The 20,122-nt window shown below is 41.7% G+C and overlaps 1 protein-coding gene across 8 annotated transcripts in view; it reads right to left on the bottom strand.

Moving 5' to 3' along the window:
* GOLIM4 (golgi integral membrane protein 4) overlaps positions 1–20,122 on the bottom strand; it is an 80,051-nt gene that overhangs the window by 28,942 nt on the left and 30,987 nt on the right. For 7 of the 8 annotated variants that reach the window (XM_012533308.3, XM_004270580.4, XM_033429581.2 and 4 more), the window contains 4 exons: positions 8,251–8,325; positions 5,447–5,496; positions 3,743–3,796; positions 2,275–2,425 (listed from right to left, as the gene is read on the bottom strand). In XM_012533308.3, the coding sequence (XP_012388762.1) occupies positions 2,275–2,425; positions 3,743–3,796; positions 5,447–5,496; positions 8,251–8,325 (330 nt within the window). The remainder of the gene's footprint in view (positions 1–2,274; positions 2,426–3,742; positions 3,797–5,446; positions 5,497–8,250; positions 8,326–20,122) is intronic. The other variant, XM_033429582.2, reaches the window with a different exon arrangement.

Consider the following 20,122-nt stretch of genomic DNA (forward strand, 5'->3'; position numbering starts at 1 on the left):
CTAACTTTAGCAGGCCTCAATTTCTTCACTTGTTAAATTAGACTAAATATAATGCCTACCTTGCAGGTTGTTATGAGACTTAAATAAGATACCTGTACAAAGAATTTCCCCCAGTACTGGCACACGGAAAACATTTGTTAAGTGTCAGCTATTATTATAACGATAATGGGAAGAATAATCATCTAAGTTTATATATGCTATCAGCTCATAGCTATCCATATTCTAAATTCTAAACGCCCTCCTCGTGTCATAGTAACCTGCCAAAGACTACTCAGACTACACACGTCATAGGTTTGCTGCTACAGACCCGCGTCTACCATGATGCATCTATCTTTAATTTACTATCAGGGACCATAATCAAACAAAAGTGCTGATGTGAAAATCACTTATCAAAGTGTCATCAAAGGCACTGTCACATTAAGTTGTTTTAAGTCTCTCTGAGAAACTTCTTCCAAAAATTAATTGATATCAAAAATACCGTTCTCTCTCTCTCTTGCCCTCTGTCTCCATCTCTGTCTCTCTCTATCGCTCCCTTACCCACCAAGGTATTGGTAGATTCTCTCTTCTGATGACAAGAGCCCTATCACTTGCTGTATTTCTACTTTTGTTCTGGGTTCCAGGCCATCAGGCTTGAACTATCTGAGTATGCAGAACTCACAGACAAGTTTTTTCCATGGTTCTGATTTCTTGTTAACATTTTACTATACATGGACTTGGTTTCAAAGAAAGGAGTAACTATAGAGTAGACACAAGATAATATGCCTTTTAGGGCTATTACTAAAATTGAATGAACTAAATTATGTAAAGCATGCCAAGGTCAGACACCTAGAAAATTTCACTTCTCACTCCTTAATGGATCTCCTTCATATCAATATAATTAAATATATTTCCTCAGCTTGGCTCAGGTTTGAAAATGCTGAACAGTAGATCCTACAAGTCAAATGTCCTCCTTCACCACACAAAGGTGTAGCATCCCCAGGGTGGCAAGTGCTGTCTGCGCACTGGAGTCTTCTGGTTCTCTCTTCCTTTTACCACCTTTGTAAGGGCTTTCAGTGTTTAGTCTCTTCCTTTCTCTATTTTGTTATCTTACTGACTCCTCACCACCCAGCTTACCACCAACAAGCCAAGGCCCCTACATGTCTACATCTCTTGGGTATCATTCTGCTGACATCTGGCTCCATCAAGACCATCTCAACCCTTTGTAAACTGCCTCAGTGGCTATTTAACTCCCAGGTGCCTTTTTGGAATACTTACAGACAAAGTATTCCTATTATTTTGGAATACTGTTATTAGCCTATTATTTTGGAACACTTCGAGACAAAACATTGCAAAAAAAAAGTATAGAAAATCCAAAGGACCCTTCACATGGTTTCTTTCTATGATGACACTTTATATAAAACCAGGAAATTGTTCTTCACTCATGTTTTTGCAAAGCACCAGGATTTCACCCGTGTTTTTGCAAGCACCAGGATTTCACCCGTGTTTCTGCAAGCACCATGTATGTTTTTAAACCAAATCTCACACTTCAGACTTATTTAGTACCTGGATAGGTGATTGTAGAATATGCTATTGCCCTTTTCCAGAACTCACATGTACTCAGAAGTGATATATTTTGTTCCACATTACTATGAAAATACCTGATGCTGATGCTGGTGGTGGTTAATATAGATTGAAGGTCTACCACGTACCAGTAACTGTTCTAGGTGCTCTGCATAATGTAATCCTCATACCAACTCTACAAGGTTGATACTTTTTATGAATATCCCGCTTTTACAGATGAGGACGGTTTACGCTACACAACTTGCCTGTGGTCATATATAAACTAGTCATTGAAGAGGCCAAGATTCACCAGAGCAGTCTGACTCCAGAGCCTGAGCTTTTTGAAGCTACTATTACCGATCAACAGGGAGTCTTTATGCCCCTGTGGAGATCTGGAAATGCATCACTGTAACTGGGGAGCACTGATGGCATTTTGTGGGTGGGGTCAGAGATGCTAAATGTCTCACAACACACTTAAAAAGAGAACTGTCTTGCCCAACATGGCCAATGTGCCCCGTTGAGAAACACTAAGTATTCTATTCTGTTTCCCTAAACAAACCCAAAGAGATAAGTGTGAAACTTCATAAAGAAGTAAGAAGTAACTGGTAAAGGACCACATGTAAGGTAATCAATCAGCAAGCAACAAACAAAATAAAACAAAAGTCTATTGTTCTATTCAAACGTTAATATGAGTATTCATTTCCATGCACACTGACTAATTAGGTTTCCAAATACCTTTTAGCTTAGAAAGCTCTTGTTCTTTCTCTTGCTGCAGCTGCAGGTATCGCTGCTTGTGGTCATTAAATGTCCTACTGAAGTCTTCTCCTTGCCTGCGGTGTTCCTCTTCCAAGTCGCTGTGCTGTTTCTTTAGCTCCTCATGTTGACTCTGCAAAGATGAAAACTTTAGCAGGGATGTACATTCTCTAAATTATATCAGAATCTGTCTCTCAATAGCGTAGTCTTTCTCTTGCCAGAAAGTCAGCACAAATGAAGAAGCAGGCTTCGTTTTCCTCAGACTGCTTTGAATTTGTGCAGCTCCCTTCCATTTCCCTTCCATTCCAAATGAATAGTTTGGGATCATGGCCAAAAATAATTTTCTCCTGAATTTTTAACATTAACGGGAAAAACAAGAAGTTGGAAGTTTGCATGAGAGATGGAAAAGGAAGGGATTTGGGGAAATTCCCAGGGACTCAAGTTACTGTGGAAACAGGGTAAAGCTAACGAAAAAATTACCCCTCCATGGATACTCTAGACTGCCTCTTTCAATCTGATGTTTTCCCAGCAACATTTTTTATTTCCTTTCTTTGATTTTCAGCCTTCCTGGTAACCCAGTTTAAAGAAGGGGGGGGGGGAGACTTTTTTCCGTTTGGGGGAAGTAATAAATCGACTGTTTATAGAATGATTCTTACTTACACTACTCCTGATTATAACAGTGTAACCACAATCTAGATAAATTCTACAGTCTCCAAATGCTTAATATGAAAGGGTGGTCTGCTTTAATTCATGTATTGCTTTCTTGATAATAGGAAAGATGCCGGTTTCAATAAAAAGCATATGCCCTACTGATATAGGAGAAAACACAACACCAAACAAAAAGCTGGGGGGTAGGGGCTGAAGACAGTGGCGTGGTTTTTTTCCCTGCTGTGCAGGGTGGCATAATGTCTGCTGCTCATCTCTTCTGGCCTGAACAGAAATAATGCATCTCTCTCTCTCTCTCTTTTTTTCAATTTTCCTGACACAATAATGAGTTTTATCCAAGAACCAAGGAAGGAGAATCTTTAAACATAAAGTGTGCTCCTGTGGTAGGCAGAACATTTATTGCACATTAGTAACAGGAAGGCAGCATTTTAATACTTCTACTGCCTCCAGCGCGACTAAGATAGAAGAAAATCTCTAAGAAAAACGACTCTGAGAAATTAGATTTAAAAAACAAACAAAAATCCTTAAAAGATAGAGAACAAAATTAAAAATTAGGTGACCAGAGAGCCTGATTTATAAAAAATGTGTAATGAGCTAAATATGTTCTTTGAAATCAGGTGATAAACATGATGGAGCATTATAATTATATATCACTTTTAGCCAGAAATGACTTTAATATACCATATCACAATACAAATCAACTTTCTGTAAACTTTCCTTGATCACTTAAGTTACTTAGTTAATCCTTTGATTCACTTACGAAGAACAGCTTTAAATTACTCACCTTTAACATCTGATGTTGGACATTCAACGCGCTGTACCTGCTATTAGAATCTTGCTGTAAATTGAAAAGCAAACAGTTAACACAAAAATAACAAATTTGGCTCTTTTGCTAACCAGAGCTTAAAGGTCTTAATGGAAGGATTTCACTCATTTCACTTGTGTTAAGTGAAAATGAACTCTAAGCTCGAAACAGGACAATTCTGAGGCCATCTCTTTACTTAATAGCAGAAATGAAGTTTTCACATTCCTCTAAGTTTGCTAGACTTTAATAATGAAAAATCAGGACATGGAATTATGAAACAGCAGCTTGACAGGGCCCTTGGAGGTGATTTACTTCCACTCTCATACTGAGAAGAAAAACTGAGGCCAGAGGCACAGGGGAACTTGTCCTGAGATGCAGCACCGCACATGGCTGATATATTGTGCCCGGTGCTCCAAGGGGAAAAGGAGATAAACCAGGCCTCACAAGCTTCGCATGGCTTCCGGGAAGGGAGAGAAAAGGCACTTTCCTGCCTCGAGCTTCAGCGGGTAAGAAATTCTACATACGTGACTTTACCCAGCTAGAATCCAACTCACAGAGTGAGAAACAGAAAGGCTAAGGAACAGGCCAGGGCAAACATTTCCTTTAGTAGCAGAGCCAGGACCAAAACTTGAGCCTACACCTATGGCTGAAGCACGCGCTCCAGGAGTGTGTCTCTGTGTGCCAGTGGAGCATCTTCACATTTGGACCTCACACAAGTCCAGCCCTGGGCAACCATAACCAGTGAGTGTGCAAACCACAAACCACCTGAAACTTTTCTCTCCCCAGGCTGCTGTGTTGTTCTATCTTATGTGCCCCACTCCTTGCTTTACCCGTCACCGGTATAAGCACAGCCTCAATTCTTTCTTTCTTTCATATTCTTGCAGCTTCTAAAATGAACTGCATTTTTGCTTTATCATTTTATTTTATCACTTTACCATTTTAATTTGTAATAAATTGCATTACAAAATGCACAACAGAATACACACAGTTCTGGCTAGGGCTTTTAAAAGCAGGTAAGAGTCGAAAGCTGACAGCCTCCTAGTTATTCAAGGAACAGACTCTTCTCAGTTTTAATACCCCAAAACGCCAATGCTTTATGCAACCAATGCTTACATATTTTTCTTAGAGTAAGAGAAAAACTTGTTTTTCTCCAGTTAATTTGGACTTAAAAACTTTTTAAACTGCCAATATCATTTATGTATTCATTCGTTCCACAAATGTTTTTGAACATGGGAACTCTAGGCCAGGTACCGTGTCAGACATTACACAGCAATGTCTATGCAAGTGACAGTAACGTCCTGCAAAGGCAAATTAAAATAAATATCACATTCTATAGAAAAGAGAGACTACAAATGAATAAATAAGTGAATAAAAATAATCTCTTTATGAAGAGATTATGATTATGGTTGAACATTAAGGCTATTTCCAATTTATCACTATCACAGTAATGTGATAAACAAAGGAAGGTAGGTTTTAAAAGAGCAGTTTTTAGATCTTCCTCTGAGAATCTCTTGGCAAGGAAGGAAGGAAAGGAGAGAGGAAGGGAGGGAGGGAAGGACGGAAATGTATTTCAGCCCTTCAGTCCTAATGATCAACAGAGTAAAAGGTTTTGCGACCATATTTGCCCCTCTTGCAAGTTTCGTGAAATAAAAAATTAAGGGAGAAAAAAAAAAAAAAACTCACCCTTCCCTTATTTAGTGTTTCTTGTGCTTCTAATTTATAAACCAGAAAATCTAGAAAATACAAAATGGAGAAAATAGAGTATAAGTTAATTCACTGTGGCATTTTTAGACATCTAAAAGAACATAGGCGTACTTTACTCAGACCTAAAAAATGTTTCAGGTTTAAGACAATCTACTTGGTGACTTATATACTTTGTCTTTTAATGCTTTAGCACGAGTTGAAAAAAACTGTTATATAATTTTCCTCTTTACCTTTAAGTTGTGAATCTTGTATCAACAAAATACACACTATAACCAACTGATTAAAAGTGCATTTAGAATGTGTACTTGGTGATGAACTGTCCTTGAAATTAAGGAGGAAAAAAACATGAAGTGCACCTAAGGACAGAGATGGTTTATTGCCAGCCACTAGATGGCACACGAAAATCATTCAGGACCTGAAAAGGAAATCAAGCCGTGGAAACCATCTTTAATGCTATTAAGGCTTTATTATCCACTAGATGGCTCTATAAAATCACTCTGCTTTTGAAGACAAGGGAAATCCAAATCCTATCAAAGCATTTTAATGATCTGAAACATCTCAGTAAAACATCCTAGCCCACACTGCCCTCCTCTGTTCTCCCTCCTTCTACCTCACACCAAGGTAATCAGACGGAACATCTCACTTCAATCTCAAGATTTACCAAAAAGATGAATAAATAAAAATAGAATGCAGGAGAAATGTCTATTTAGGTCTTCTGCCCATTTTTGGATTGGGTTGTTTGTTTTTTTGTTATTGAGCTGCATGAACTGCTTATAAATTTTGGAGATTAATCCTTTGTCAGTTGCTTCATTTGCAAATATTTTCTCCCATTCTGAGGGTTGTCTTTTCGTCTTGTTTATGGTTTCCTTTGCTGTGCAAAAGCTTTGAAGTTTCATTAGGTCCCATTTGTTTATTTTTGTTTTTATTTCCATTTCTCTAGGAGGCGGGTCAAAAAGGATCTTGCTGTGATTTATGTCGTAGAGTCTTCTGCCTATGTTTTCCTCTAAGAGTTTGATAGTTTCTGGCCTTACATTTAGGTCTTTAATCCATTTTGAGTTTATTTTTGTATATGGTGTTAGGGAGTGATCTAATCTCATACTTTTACATGTACCTGTCCAGTTTTCCCAGCACCACTTATTGAAGAGGCTGTCCTTTCTCCACTGTACATTCCTGCCTCCTTTATCAAAGATAAGGTGACCATATTTCTCCAAAGAAGATATACAGACTGCCAACAAACACATGAAAGAACGCTCAACATCATTAATCATTAGAGAAATGCAAATCAAAACTACAATGAGATATCATCTCACACCAGTCAGAATGGCCATCATCAAAAAATCTAGAAACAATAAATGCTGGAGAGGGTGTGGAGGAAAGGGAACACTCTTGCACTGCTGGTGGGAATGTGAATTGGTACAGCCACTATGGAGAGCAGTATGGAGGTTCCTTAAAAAACTACAAATAGAACTACCATATGACCCAGCAATCCCACTACTGGGCATATACCCTGAGAAAACCATAATTCAAAAAGAGTCATGTACCAGAATGTTCATTGCAGCTCTATTTACAATAGCCCAGAGATGGAAACAACCTAAGTGTCCATCGTCGGATGAATGGATAAAGAAGATGTGGCACATATATACAATGGAATATTACTCAGCCATAAAAAGAAACGAAATTGAGCTATTTGTAATGAAGTGGATAGACCTAGAGTCTGTCATACAGAGTGAAGTAAGTCAGAAAGAGAAAGACAAATACCGTATGCTAACACATATATATGGAATTAAAAAAAAAATGTCATGAAGAACGTAGGGGTAAGACAGGAATAAAGACACAAACCTACTAGAGAATGGACTTGAGGATATGGGGAGGAGGAAGGGTAAGCTGTGACAAAGCGAGAGAGAGGCATGGACATCTATACACTACCAAACGTAAGGTAGATAGCTAGTGGGAAGCAGCCGCATAGCACAGGGAGATCAGCTCGGTGCTTTGTGACCGCCTGGAGGGGTGGGATAGGGAGGGTGGGAGGGAGGGAGACGCAAGCGGGAAGAGATATGGGAACATATGTATATGCATAACTGATTCACTTTGTTATAAAGCAGAAACCAACACACCATTGTAAAGCAATTATACTCCAATAAAGATGTAAAAAAAAAAAAAAAGAATGCAGCTAATTTCAAACCACAACCTGTATAAGCTCCATGCTTTATAGAAAAACTCTGATAAAAATCAACAGCATTGCCTAATACCTGTGCTAAATGTTGATTTTTCAAACCAAACCAATCAGTTGTGCCAATAAAGCCTTTACCACAAGATGAAAACAGGTGTATAACCTAAAAGACATTGTACAATAAGATCAATTCATTACATTCCAAATGTACATGTATACGTATATGTTTATATAACGTTTGTCATATTCTGGACAACACATGCTGTTACTTTTCCTGGATGCCTGTGGACAGAAGTCAGGTGTTAGTAACGTATGCATTGATAATATTCAAAGAAAAACTGTGTGTTATTTCCGAAGCAATACATATAACCAATATATGAATGACCTCAAAGTGGCACCAACTGAATGAAAGATTCTGAATCTAGTCTTGAGCAGGAATTATTTTGTCGCAATGTATAGCATATTGCTTGGTATCTCCTTCTCCATCCACCAAATGAAACTGACTTTGGGTGATCTGAAAAACTTCTTAGCAAAAAAATAGTAAAGCAAGTACGTGATGCTTCAAAGAAGAGTATGATAGAAACACAGAACACGAATTACATTATTTATTTACCTTCCTTTGCTTTCTTATGTTCAAGTCTTTCCTTTTGCAAGGATTTCTCTAATCTTGATCTGTGTTCATACACAACTGGAAAAAAAAAAGTTAAAACTTATCTTCAAAGAATTAGAAATTCTAAGGTAAAATTAACATCAACTTTCAAAACAGGAAGAAGACAGTTTAGAGTCCTTTCACAATTAAAATTAAAACGTATGCATTTTAAGTTCCACATTCTTGGTAAAAGATGGACACGATAAGAGGCATTAATTCTGGGCTGACTCCTATGCAGTCTGCCCCTCTGTAAAACCAACACTCTGGAAGAGGCTTCCACCTTCTTGTCCTCATGCTTCTGGAACATGAGTCTGTGTGAGGCTCCAGGTCTCTTCCCGGACAAGCGTGTCCACGCTCACGACTTCAGCCAACATCTACACGGCACTTACCCTCACATCTGGGTGTCCAGCTCCCACCTCTCTCTCAGGTGCTAGGAGAGGATTTCCACCCAGATATCCCATAAGTACTGCCAAGTCAACATGAGCTGCATGAGTCTCAGTGAAAGATGCCTGGGTGGGTGAGGAAACCTCAGCAGCATACTAAGGCTTGCTGAAAGAAGGGGTGGATTCCGCCACGTCAGGAAAAACTTAGGTAAGATAGCCACAGAGATGAAGGAGGGAGAGACTCTCCCCACTAAAGAACCTATACAAGTGCCCACAAAGGAACAAGTCAGGTTTACATCTGCCATGGCAGGAAACCCAAGGCAAACTGATGTCCTGCTGTAGGACCTTCCTGCACTTTACCAACCCCACCTCCCCCATCTACTCTGAAGTAGCTGCAGTTGCCCGTGGAGTGCAGGAGAGAGAGCAGATGTGTTAGGGGGAAAATAGGCAGAAGCCCATCGGGACTCTCTCCCACACTACAGGCTTCACATCTACAGCGAACGGGAGCTGCAAGAGTGGGAAAAGCTTTACCTTTAAATGAAAAAAATTTGTATTACTACACTGGACTAGACCAGACACGATCCTTACTAAACCAAGACTGTGTTTATGGATAAAAGTTACCGAAAGATTTTTTCTTTCTTTGATCTGAGAGAAGCTGTAAAGTAGTGAAGTCTGTCTTAGATTTCATGCAGGGACAGAAAACCCAGCTCCGCGGAGTGGTTGGAATAGGGGAGAGAAGGAGAGAACAAAGTTACGTTTCTGACGCGCCCTTTAATCCTGTTTGTTCAGCATTACGGTCCCAAATGATCTCATTCCCTGCAAGCTCAGCCAAGCCTGTCACTTGGTTCTGTTACCAGCCCTAGCTCCCCATGACTACCTAAGATACAAGTCAATCACCAGCCGCTGACTGTCCGTCCAGTGCAACAGCTGCCCGACACTGCCGGCCGCCTAGAGTTGCCATGGTCGCAGCAACTCCCCTCCCTGACATCTGCTTGTTGCTGCTGGACCCCCTGCCCCGTCCCTCCCCCCGCCCCTTCCCCACTGCCACCCCTGCCAGTTACCAGCTATCTCTGTCCTCCTTCCAACACGCCCATCATCTCCAGGGTCCTTCCCCTTCTCCCAACACCGCATCTCTCATCTTGGTGTCCCATAGAAACCTGCCATTCCCAGGGCTCCATCTACGACTCCCACAGCCCTTAGCTCTCCTCACACCTCTGCTAACATCTCAGTCCAGAACTCCTAGAAGGCCTGCCACCAGCCAAACTGGTATGGTGTCATCCCCTGATGGCATGCCTGCCCCAAACTCATCTTTCCCCTCAATTCAGCCTCCCATTAGTCATCGAAATAATGAGCTGCTCCATTCCCTTTCTCCACTTGGGTTCCTATTCTGTTCACCAGATGATCCCTCCCACTCCCCCAGTGCTATTGTTACAAAGGGATCTAATCCAACTCCCCAGTTATTGAGCTGCTGCGATGTACCCGGCACCATATTAGGAGCAGAAATGCAAAATGAATAGACATGGGCCTTGGCCTCAAGAAGCTCTAGTCCAACACAGGAGATAGATTAGGTAATTTTAAATAATTAGAGCCAAATGCATTTGGCATACTAAAAGCCCAGTGAAAGAGAGGGGTGAGCTCTGGATGGGAGAGGAGTGAGGGGAGATTCTCAGAGGTGACAATCTCTTGGCTGGCTTTGGGAGTGAAGAACGATTTGGTAGATGGGAGCCCCACAGGAGAAGGGCACTGCTGGAAGACATCACAGGGACAAAGACACAGAGGTGTTGGAACTGGACTAAAGGCAGCTGTGCTCCAAAAAGCTTGGCTCCAAGTCCACTGTTGAGAAATTAGACTTTTTTCAACCATATAGGTGTACAGTAGATAAGTCTCTCGGCCAATTCCTGAAAGCCTATTAACACCAAGAGGTTCCTTGGATTGGTACTAACACTACCATCTTGAATGACATTTGGAACGAGGGAGGGAAAACAAAGACTAGAGCTGGGGAGCCTCACCAAGCCAGACCCAGAACTGCCTGCCCATAGTCTGAGAATTTCCGCCAGGTAGTGGAGGCTCGCAGGGGAATAGATAAATTACGGTGTGATCATGATATACACAGGCAAGAACAGGATGCCATGGGAACACCTAAGCTCCCCAGCTGGAAGGAACAACACTCCCTCACCTCCAATCCACTGGCCAAAGTTCCCACGGTCTGGGAAGAAGGTCACAGGAACATAAACATGCCGGGTAACAGGGAATCTGGGTGCACTAACGGGACAATTTCAGCAAGCATGTACATCACTTTCAAAGAAGGGTCAACAGGCAAAGTAGTCAAGATCTTGCTCTAATGGAGTCAAAAGTGGCAGCAGGGGTCCTGAGTCTAGGGGGCTCCTGAAGGGAGGTCAGGACCTTTATGGGGAGACAATCCAGCCTAGCAACACCCGAGATACCAACAACAACAAAACCCAGCAGAAGCACAGCCAAGAAAACACATGTGGGGGGCTGCTTCCCACCATCCGCCGCCACCTCAGACTCTAGATGTTAACTATTATCACGGAAGGGTAAGGATGGCGGCAAACGTTGTAGGTACAACTTGTAATCCTGTGAAATCCTTCCTGACTTAATAAAATGTGGCAGCGGTCACTCAACGTCACGTGGCACGTCATGAGAGAATGGAGCAGCAGTGGCTGACCGCGGAACGCTTACCTTTGGTTTAGGCAGCAGAAAACTCACCTGCAGGATTTCATCCTCAATAAGGGTGGAGGGTCCACTAGATTCCACCTAGCGGAGAGCGGGTGTGGGGACTGGAGTGAGGAGCGCTCTATGTGGGGGGCAGGGGAGACGGTGCTCCGTGCTTTACTCTCTTCCCTGCGATTCAGCCAGGAGGATAACGTGCCACCGGCTGGTCCAAAGTCCCCATCGACCAAACTGTCTTTGACAGTTGTATGTATCATGGGGATTTAGACATTCGACATCTTAAGAGCAACGTGTCTCAAGAGCTAGAAGATCCTAGGACACACAGTTAGAAACTTTCCTAGATCACCTAAAGAGATGCTATACGATGTCCACAAAGAGGAGAGCATGTTTATGGATTACAGTCCACATCCGAAGGTCTTGGGAAATCTGAGACTATTCATGAATCCATAAAATGGCATCACTCATAGCATGACCTAAGGCATGAATAACGTGCTTTTGCAAATGCAGCAGAAAAAAGATGTGGTAAACAGGAATAGAGGCTATATGTGAGGAACCATGAGGTAACTGTACTATTAATATTATCTTACTCAGAACTGGTCATTATGACAGCCACCAGCTTCTAGTCCTGACATATAACCTAAGAATTCAGAAATGGTTTGAGGGTTGAGAACATCACCGAGGAGGAAGGTGAGAGAATGGAGCAGCAGTGACTGACGGAAAGCTGGAGAAGTGCTCAGAAAAAGGAAAAAAAAAAAAACACCCAAACCGAAAAGGAACCTTAAACTATAGGCTGAGGAAACCACGTTAGGTAAAGGAAAGTGAGAGTAAAAATTAACCCTTAGAATTAGCAACTCTAGAAGGAATGGGAGAAGGAAAGAGGCAGGCGGTACGTAAAGGTCGAGAGCACAGACTCTGGTGTCTGGGTTCAAGTCCCAGATTCATTCCTTATGGGGAGAGTTGCCGAACTTCTTTGTGCTTCAGTTTCTTTATATGGTACATGGGAATAAAAACAGTGCCCATCCCTTTGGGTGGATGTCAGGGCTAAATGAGTTAATTGATGTGAAGTGCTTCAAACACGGCAAGGCACAGAGTAAGTGCCAGAAAAATACTAAAATATTTTTTCAGCTATCTGTGATGGCTTCAAAGTGCCAGAGAATCAATCAGGTGATTCCCTGAGCTCTTTCAACCCTACAATTAAAGTCTAATAATAACAAAGTAATACACATATACATTGAGAGAGAGACTTGAAACAGCAATGAAATACTGATCTCAGTTTCCTGTTACTTAAAAAAAAAAAAATTCCCTTAAAAAGGGGGGAGGTTGCGAATAATCATTCTAATAGCTTAGTAAAACCTATAAGCCTATTTTCTAATAACAATTGAAGAACAGCAAAATGGACCAGATAGAATCTTTGTGTTCTTGTGGCTCTTCTAGAAAATTTCCCTATCAATTAAACACACACACACACACACACACACACACACACACACACACACACACCACACACGCTACCCTTAATTCTTTAGCATGCATTCTCCAGGCTTTGGGGCTGGTTATTTATCTAGATAGGTTTACTGCTTTGCTCAGAAGGAGGATTGCTAATCAATCCCTGTCACCTATCTCTTTTTCTATTTATACTCGGAAGTCAAGGGCATCAGTCAAGATGAAGCCAAACTGCTAGATCCTTTGCAACAAAAAAGGTGTATAATTAATATTCTCAAAGCACCCATCAGGTTAAAGAAAAAATAAGTATAAAAATAATGGTTCAGTCTCAGCATTCAAGATCGTTAATGCAGACCAACACTACAACAGGGATAGGATGTGAATCATAAGAACTCGTGAGAGAAGGATGAAAATCCACAATACTCATCATCTCCCCTGCTTACTGACAAGGAGTTTAATATTTTCCATGCAGTCAAGGGTGGAAAGAGTTTTTATTCCCCCCTTAACTCACTCAAGAGTTTAAAAATATGCCAGCTTCCGACAGCAATTTTCCACTTTAACTCTGACTTCCATCCAAAAGGCACAGAGAAATTAGGTGCAGGCATCCACTTAGGGGTAAAATATATATCTATGACATTTCATCTATGACAAACTGCTCCAATTCAGAATTAGAAAACAACAGTTTAAAATTAGACAGAAGGGCTTCCCTGGTGGTGCAGTGGTTGAGAGTCAGCCTGCCGATGCAGGGGACACGGGTTCGTGCCCCAGTCCGGGAAGATCCCACATGCCGCGGAGCAGCTGGGTCTGTGAGCCATGGCCGCTGGGCCTGTGCATCCGGAGCCTGTGCTCCGCAACGGGAGAGGCCACAACAGTGAGAGGCCCGCGTACCGCAAAAAATAAAAAATAAAAATAAATAAAATTAGACAGAAAACACTGCTAAGTGTTTTAACACCTTAAGCCAAGAGAGGGCAAGGTTTCTTTGGCAGAAGCAACAGCCTGTGAAATTTTGCTTTCAGTCCCGACGACAACACAGGGTTTTATCTTTAAAAACAAAACATACAACCGAGTCTTGGTATGAAAGGCACACAATTCAACTTGTGAAAACATTGATTTGCGAGTACCTTTATCATTTTACAGGTGATAAAACTTGAAATGAACAAATTAGTGTTTTGATAATTGTGGCTGAAGATACTTAAGTAGGATAGCAAGAGCAATGACAAAAAAGGAAAATAAATTGAAATCACTATAGTTCTCAGAAGATAATACTCTTGAGGTTTTGCTTTATTTTGGTTTTTTAGGCCTAAAATCGTAGATATTTATTATGTCTTTACGAACAGTTCTCAACTGTGGTTCTAACTGGCCAGAAGTGGGCTGGAGGCCAGCCACTTGCCCACCCACCTCCTCTGCTGCACAATGAGCTGGTAATTAACATGAAGACAACATCATAGATACAGTTTTCCAATTATCTTTCCTTCCTTCTTTCATCATTTCACCTCATAAGAAGTCTGAGAAAGAATACCAAAGATCTTCTTAGAAAACAACCCATATAAAACAAGTAAAAAGACAAAAGAAGGGGGACACCTATTACCATTTTGAGGATCACACTGGATCCCCCTGCAGCCCCCGTGAGTGGGCAAAGGCACCCCTAAGGCTCTACTTTGGTGTCTCCACCCCACTCTTTCCACAAAGTCTGCCCCATCCTCCTGACTCATGGAGCGTTTTTCTCACAGGTAACTCCTAAACCATTAAGTCCAGCTTTGGCTTCTCACCCCCTTCCGGTTTTACAACTTCCAGTACAATTCAACCTTTCCGGTCTGCTTGACCATTGATGGCTGAATTTGAATTATGGTTAGTTCCCTTGGTCACATCGCAGGCCTGGGGGCAAAACCTCCCAATGGCCTCCCTTCACGACTTGAGCGAAACCCACAGCCCTCACGAGGCTTCACCCCATCGTCCATCCTGCTCCAGCCACAGCGGCCTCCTCAGCATCCCCCGAACATGCGAGGCGAGCTCTCACTTCAGCACCTCACACTGCCTCTTCCTGGCAGCCCCGCTGCTCCTCCTCCAGGCATCTGTGTGACTAGCTCCCTCACTTCCCTCAGGTCTTTACTAGAAAGATACCTTCTCATCAGATCCTTTCCTGGACAACCTAAGACTGCCACCTGCTTCCCACCCTCAACACTTCCAGGCTCCCTCCCCACTTCATTTTTCTCCTTAGTCCTTAACTCTTTCTATTAATTTTTTTTTACTTTTGGGGGCCTTATTTATTGCCTTTCTATCTCACTAGAATATAAGCTCAGTCAGGGCAAGAATTTCTCGTTTGATTTATTTCAGTGTTGTATCCCTGTTACAGTGAGTTACAGGCATTCAACAGATAATGAATGAATGAATGAATGAATGAACTATGTGTGCCATGAAGGCTGGGATTGGCTAGCTCCTCTTTCCTTCTCTTCTATATTCCCAGCCCTTACTACCACTTCAGTTCCAATCCCCCAGCTCCTAATATCTAGTGGTATTCAATAATACTTGAGAAATAAATGAATGCATTTAGAAGATATTTCATTCTCTTCCTCATTTGCCTGCCATCCTTTAAGTCCCAGCATTTTTAACTGAATTTCCATATTTGTTGGCTCATTAGTACTCACATATCCCAGAGAATAGACAGATGACAGAATAGAGATTAAATATAAATTTATCTGTTGATGTATAGGCTCATAAGATTAGCATTAGTTAAATCAGAGCCCTGAAATATAGAAGTTTTCAGAATGCTGAGAGGAAAAAAAGGACAGTCTGATTAGGTATTTTTCTACTTCGTGGCAATTGCTGTATTTTTTTTTTTTTTTTTTTTTTTTTTTTTGTGGTACGCGGGCCTCTCACTGTTGTGGCCTCTCCCGTTGCGGAGCACAGGCTCCGGACGCGCAGGCTCAGCGGCCATGGCTCACGGGCCCAGCCGCTCCGCGGCATGTGGGATCTTCCCGGACCGGGGCATGAACCCGCGTCCCCTGCATCGGCAGGCAGACTCTCAACCACTGCGCCACCAGGGAAGCCCCTGCTGTATTTATTTTTTTACTGCACACTAAAGTTCCTATAATAGTTCATAAAGTGTCTATTTTTAAGTTTGCTAATGCATACAGTTTATGAAGTCATTTAAATGGAATTTTAAACATGATTTGAATTGGTGCCTAACTGCCTTTCTTATTTTGGATAAAACTATACAAAGGCTTTCCCTCATGACACTATCTAATTGAGATTTGGCTTTTTCAAACAAGTATTATATTAGCTGACTTAAGATATATGTCTTCACACAAGTCTTCTTCTTGGCATTCTTTCAAGTGGTGAGCTACTAATAATCATTCTTACTATTAGAGGAAATCTATTCACTCCTCATGAAATAATTCTACTCTTAGCTGCTCAGAGCTATCATGGCACCAGCAGTATTCCAGGCCCCCTGGGAGACACTAAAGTACAGGCATTACTCTTATAAAAAGCTTCTAGTCAACAAATTTGGGTTGCGAGAGGAGGCTAAGACAGTAAAAACAGTAAGAAGACAATTAGAGATCACCAAAGGTTAGGTAAGCCAGGATGACAGAATGGCCTGCTGAGCCAGCAGATTTTTACATATAATCTCTTGGTAAGCTAAGAGAAAAATTATCCTCCTGTCCCATGAAAATACGGGACTCAACAAAGTAAAAGTTACATTCTCAAAGGCATGAATAAGTACATATGTGTATATATTAGAAACTTAGGAATTCACAGTAAGAGAAGTAAAAGTTATTCTAACATCAGATGTATATACATAGACCCTCTAGAGTAATATGCTTATCTAGCAATCAGATTTCAGGTGGACTGCATCACAGCATTTCAAGAAATAATGCATGAGAGAGAGGATTAGGTTTCTGGTCACCCAAAACTGATGCAAGGGTATATAAGAATGCTCTTCAGATGGGCTAAAATAGGCAAAAGCACATTGGTTCTATAATGGAACTAAGAATTTATGCATAAACTTTTCAAAATCGATGTGCTTGATCCAAACGTAAAAGACATTTCTTAAGTTACCTGATTTCTTCATGGAAACCTGCTTCTATGGACACTTCAAGTAATGCCAGCATCTTTGCTGGCATGTTTTAGAGAAAAACCTAAAATCCAGGACTCAAGTATCAACCCTGTTGTATAAACCTGTATCTCAGAGAATACACACAACTCAGGGAGCATGAGCTGGGCTGCAATTGGCTTCTCCTTCAAACCAATGAAGCAATACACAAGCAACCCCATCTTCATCCAAACTGCCAGTGTCAAGTTTTCACTTCAAAATGTGAAGGTATGCAACATATCTTGGAAATGGCTTCATAAAAAACCTGGCTTATAAAGAGATACTATGTAAGGCCTCTTCTCTATTGCATCCTGAATATTACAATCTACAAATCAAACAAATATTCACTGAGCATTTATTATACGCCAGGCATTGTTCTGATATTTGAGAATATATTGTGAGCACAACAGTAGAAAATATTGCCTTTGGGGAACTCATATTCTGCAGAAAGATGTAAATGATAAACATAATTAAGAGTACACTAGAAGTTAGTGAATGCCACGGGGAGAAAAGAACAGAGTATAAGAGATTGGAGTTGTGAGAAGGATGGATCACGTTTCACTTTTAAATAGGGTGGTCAAGACAGGATTCGCTGAGGAGACGTTTGAGCCAACACTTGAAAAACGTGGTGAAGGAGTTAGTACCACAGACGCCTCAGGTCAAGTGTTCCAGATAGATAGAACAGGAAGTGCAAAAGCCCTACAGTGCAACCATACCTGGGATGTTCTAAGAAAAGCAGGGAGGCCAGAATACCTGAGGCAGAGTGAGCCTAGAAGGTCAAAGGGGGAAGGTGGGGAAGGGGGCAGATGGCGATGGGTCTTGTAGGACCTCATGAAGACTTGGCTTTTACTCTGAGAGAAATGGGGAGCCACTGGAGCGTTCTGAGCAGGCACATGTGATGTTAACTTAGATTTTAAAATAATGATCACTCTGACCGCACGGGTGCAAGACGCAAGCGGGAAAGCTAGCTAGTAGCAGGCACGTGCAGTCACGCAGGCCCGGGTGTAACGGGAGAATAGGACCGTGTGCAAGCTGCAGCCGATTCTGAATTTAAACTGAAGGTAAAACCAGTGCATGCAATCAGCTGAGATGGGGAAGGCCACCGTGGGCTAGGTTTATGAGGAAGACCGGGGGTAAGACTTCATTGACTACAGAGTGACTTACTCAGCCTGCAGGAGTCAATCGGGATTCCCAGAGGCAACGTTTGTGAGGATGTTTCCTTCCAGTGGAGGAGAATAACCCAGACAGTGGACAGAGAACATGTAAGAGCACTGAGGCAAAACCAAAATCAACCTGTTCGTAGTATTCCTCAAACTTCCCTGAAAATAAGAGAAACCTGGAGTGCTTGTTCATCACACAGATTCCTGACCCCACTGGAAGCTACTGAATCAGAATTTCCAGGGAAGAGCCTTGATAATCTGAATATTTAGCAAGTGTGCCTCGAACCCGCCCAACTCCTCCTCCCCATGACCTTTCAAAGGCGGGTTCTGGAAACACTCTGTTTAGCACAGCGTCGACAGGAAGGTAGGTAATCAGGGAGGGGAGAGAATGAGTGGGATAGGGCTACAATTGACTTGATCAGATCTGCGTATAGAAAATAACTTTATGGGTAGTACGGAAGACGGAGTAGAGCATCTGAGAGAGAGCAGAGGGTGATGGATCAGTTAAGAGGTCACCTCAATGACTTCCATATTGCCCCAATATAAGATGATCTCCAGTTTTGCCAATAAGATAATCCAATTAAAAAAAATTGATTTCTTTTCCAACTGGAATATACAAAATTTTAGAGAAGTGAAAATGAGTGGGGAGTGAAAAAGAATACGGACAGACACTTAAGGATATCCTAATGGTGGTTAGATATTTGAAAAAGTGGTCAGCTGGGTTAAGTTATCAGGAAAATCAAGTTAAAATCATAACGTAATACCACTATTCTCCCATCAAAATGACTAAAATAAAAAAGACAGAAAGTACCAAGCTGGCAAGAATATGCAGAAAGGCGCCCTCCTACCTTGTTGATGCGCGTGGAGCTTGGTACAACCACTTCAGAAACCTGTTTGCCAGCACCCGTCGGAGCTGATGAGGGGTATCCTGTGTGGTCTGTAATCCCACTCCTACATAGGTACCCAAGCAAATGCTGGCATGCGGTCACCAGAAGTCACAGAGGAGACTCGGAAGAACGAGACTCTTCACGACCCTCCCCAACTGGAAACAACACAAACATCTGTCCCCGGAGAATGGATAAGTTGTGGTTGTTCATAAAGTGAAATACCACTCAGCAACGTGGAGAAACCGAATGAAGCCACATGTGAGTTTCACAAACAAAATGTTGAGACAAGAAGCCAGACAGCAAAGTGGCGCTTACTGAATGAGTCTACTTACAGAAAATTCAAAAATAAGCGAAACTATTCCGTGGCGAGAGGAGGACGCACCTGTTCACACCGTGCCTATTGGCAGTGGGAGGTGGACAGGCAGTTCCTGGAAGAGCGCAGGAGGGCACATTTTTGGGTGCTGGTAACTGTCTGATTCCTGGTCTGATTCCACACTGTCTGCTTTGTGAGAATTCACTGAGCTCCATGCTTAAGATTCATGTACTTTTCTGAATGTACAAGTGTTTACATAAGATCATGGTCCTTGTTATTTTCAGTTACGTAAGTGAAATTAATAGTGAAATATAAAACATTTAGATAGGTCACTTTTGTCCCTCCATCCGCATCTCCCCAATTTGATTCAAACTCTTCACAGGCATGTCTGACATCTGCGTCTGCATCACCTCAGGTCAGCATCTTAGTCCTCTGACAGTTTTCTGAAGCATACCCATCTTCACTGGAATACAGCATTAGTGGAATCTCTGTCTGATGCGGTCACTGGAAATGTCCTAAGTCACATATATTTGGTAAAAATTAGGATAGCTGACATCTCCATTTGTCTTGGAGGTGCAGATTCATGCTTTCGGTAGCCCTAACTCCTGAACGTATTGGGGGTGTTTTTGTTTTCTTTTGTTTTTGCAGTGGGGGGGGAGGGTAGTGAAAAGGCTTATTTATAAAGATATTTTGCATTTACCATTGTGAGATCACATTCCTGGGAATAAATACCCACACTATCTTAAATGCTGCCACATCCTTTAAAACCAAAAAAGAAGATTTTTGTCAGGTGCCCTTCATAAATATCTAGTCGCATTAAACGAGGCCATTTTGGACCAATGTGTCTCCTTCACACAGCGCTCTGCGGT

Source organism: Orcinus orca, chromosome 5, assembly GCF_937001465.1.
Source record: "Orcinus orca chromosome 5, mOrcOrc1.1, whole genome shotgun sequence".
Lineage (NCBI taxonomy): Eukaryota > Metazoa > Chordata > Mammalia > Artiodactyla > Delphinidae > Orcinus > Orcinus orca.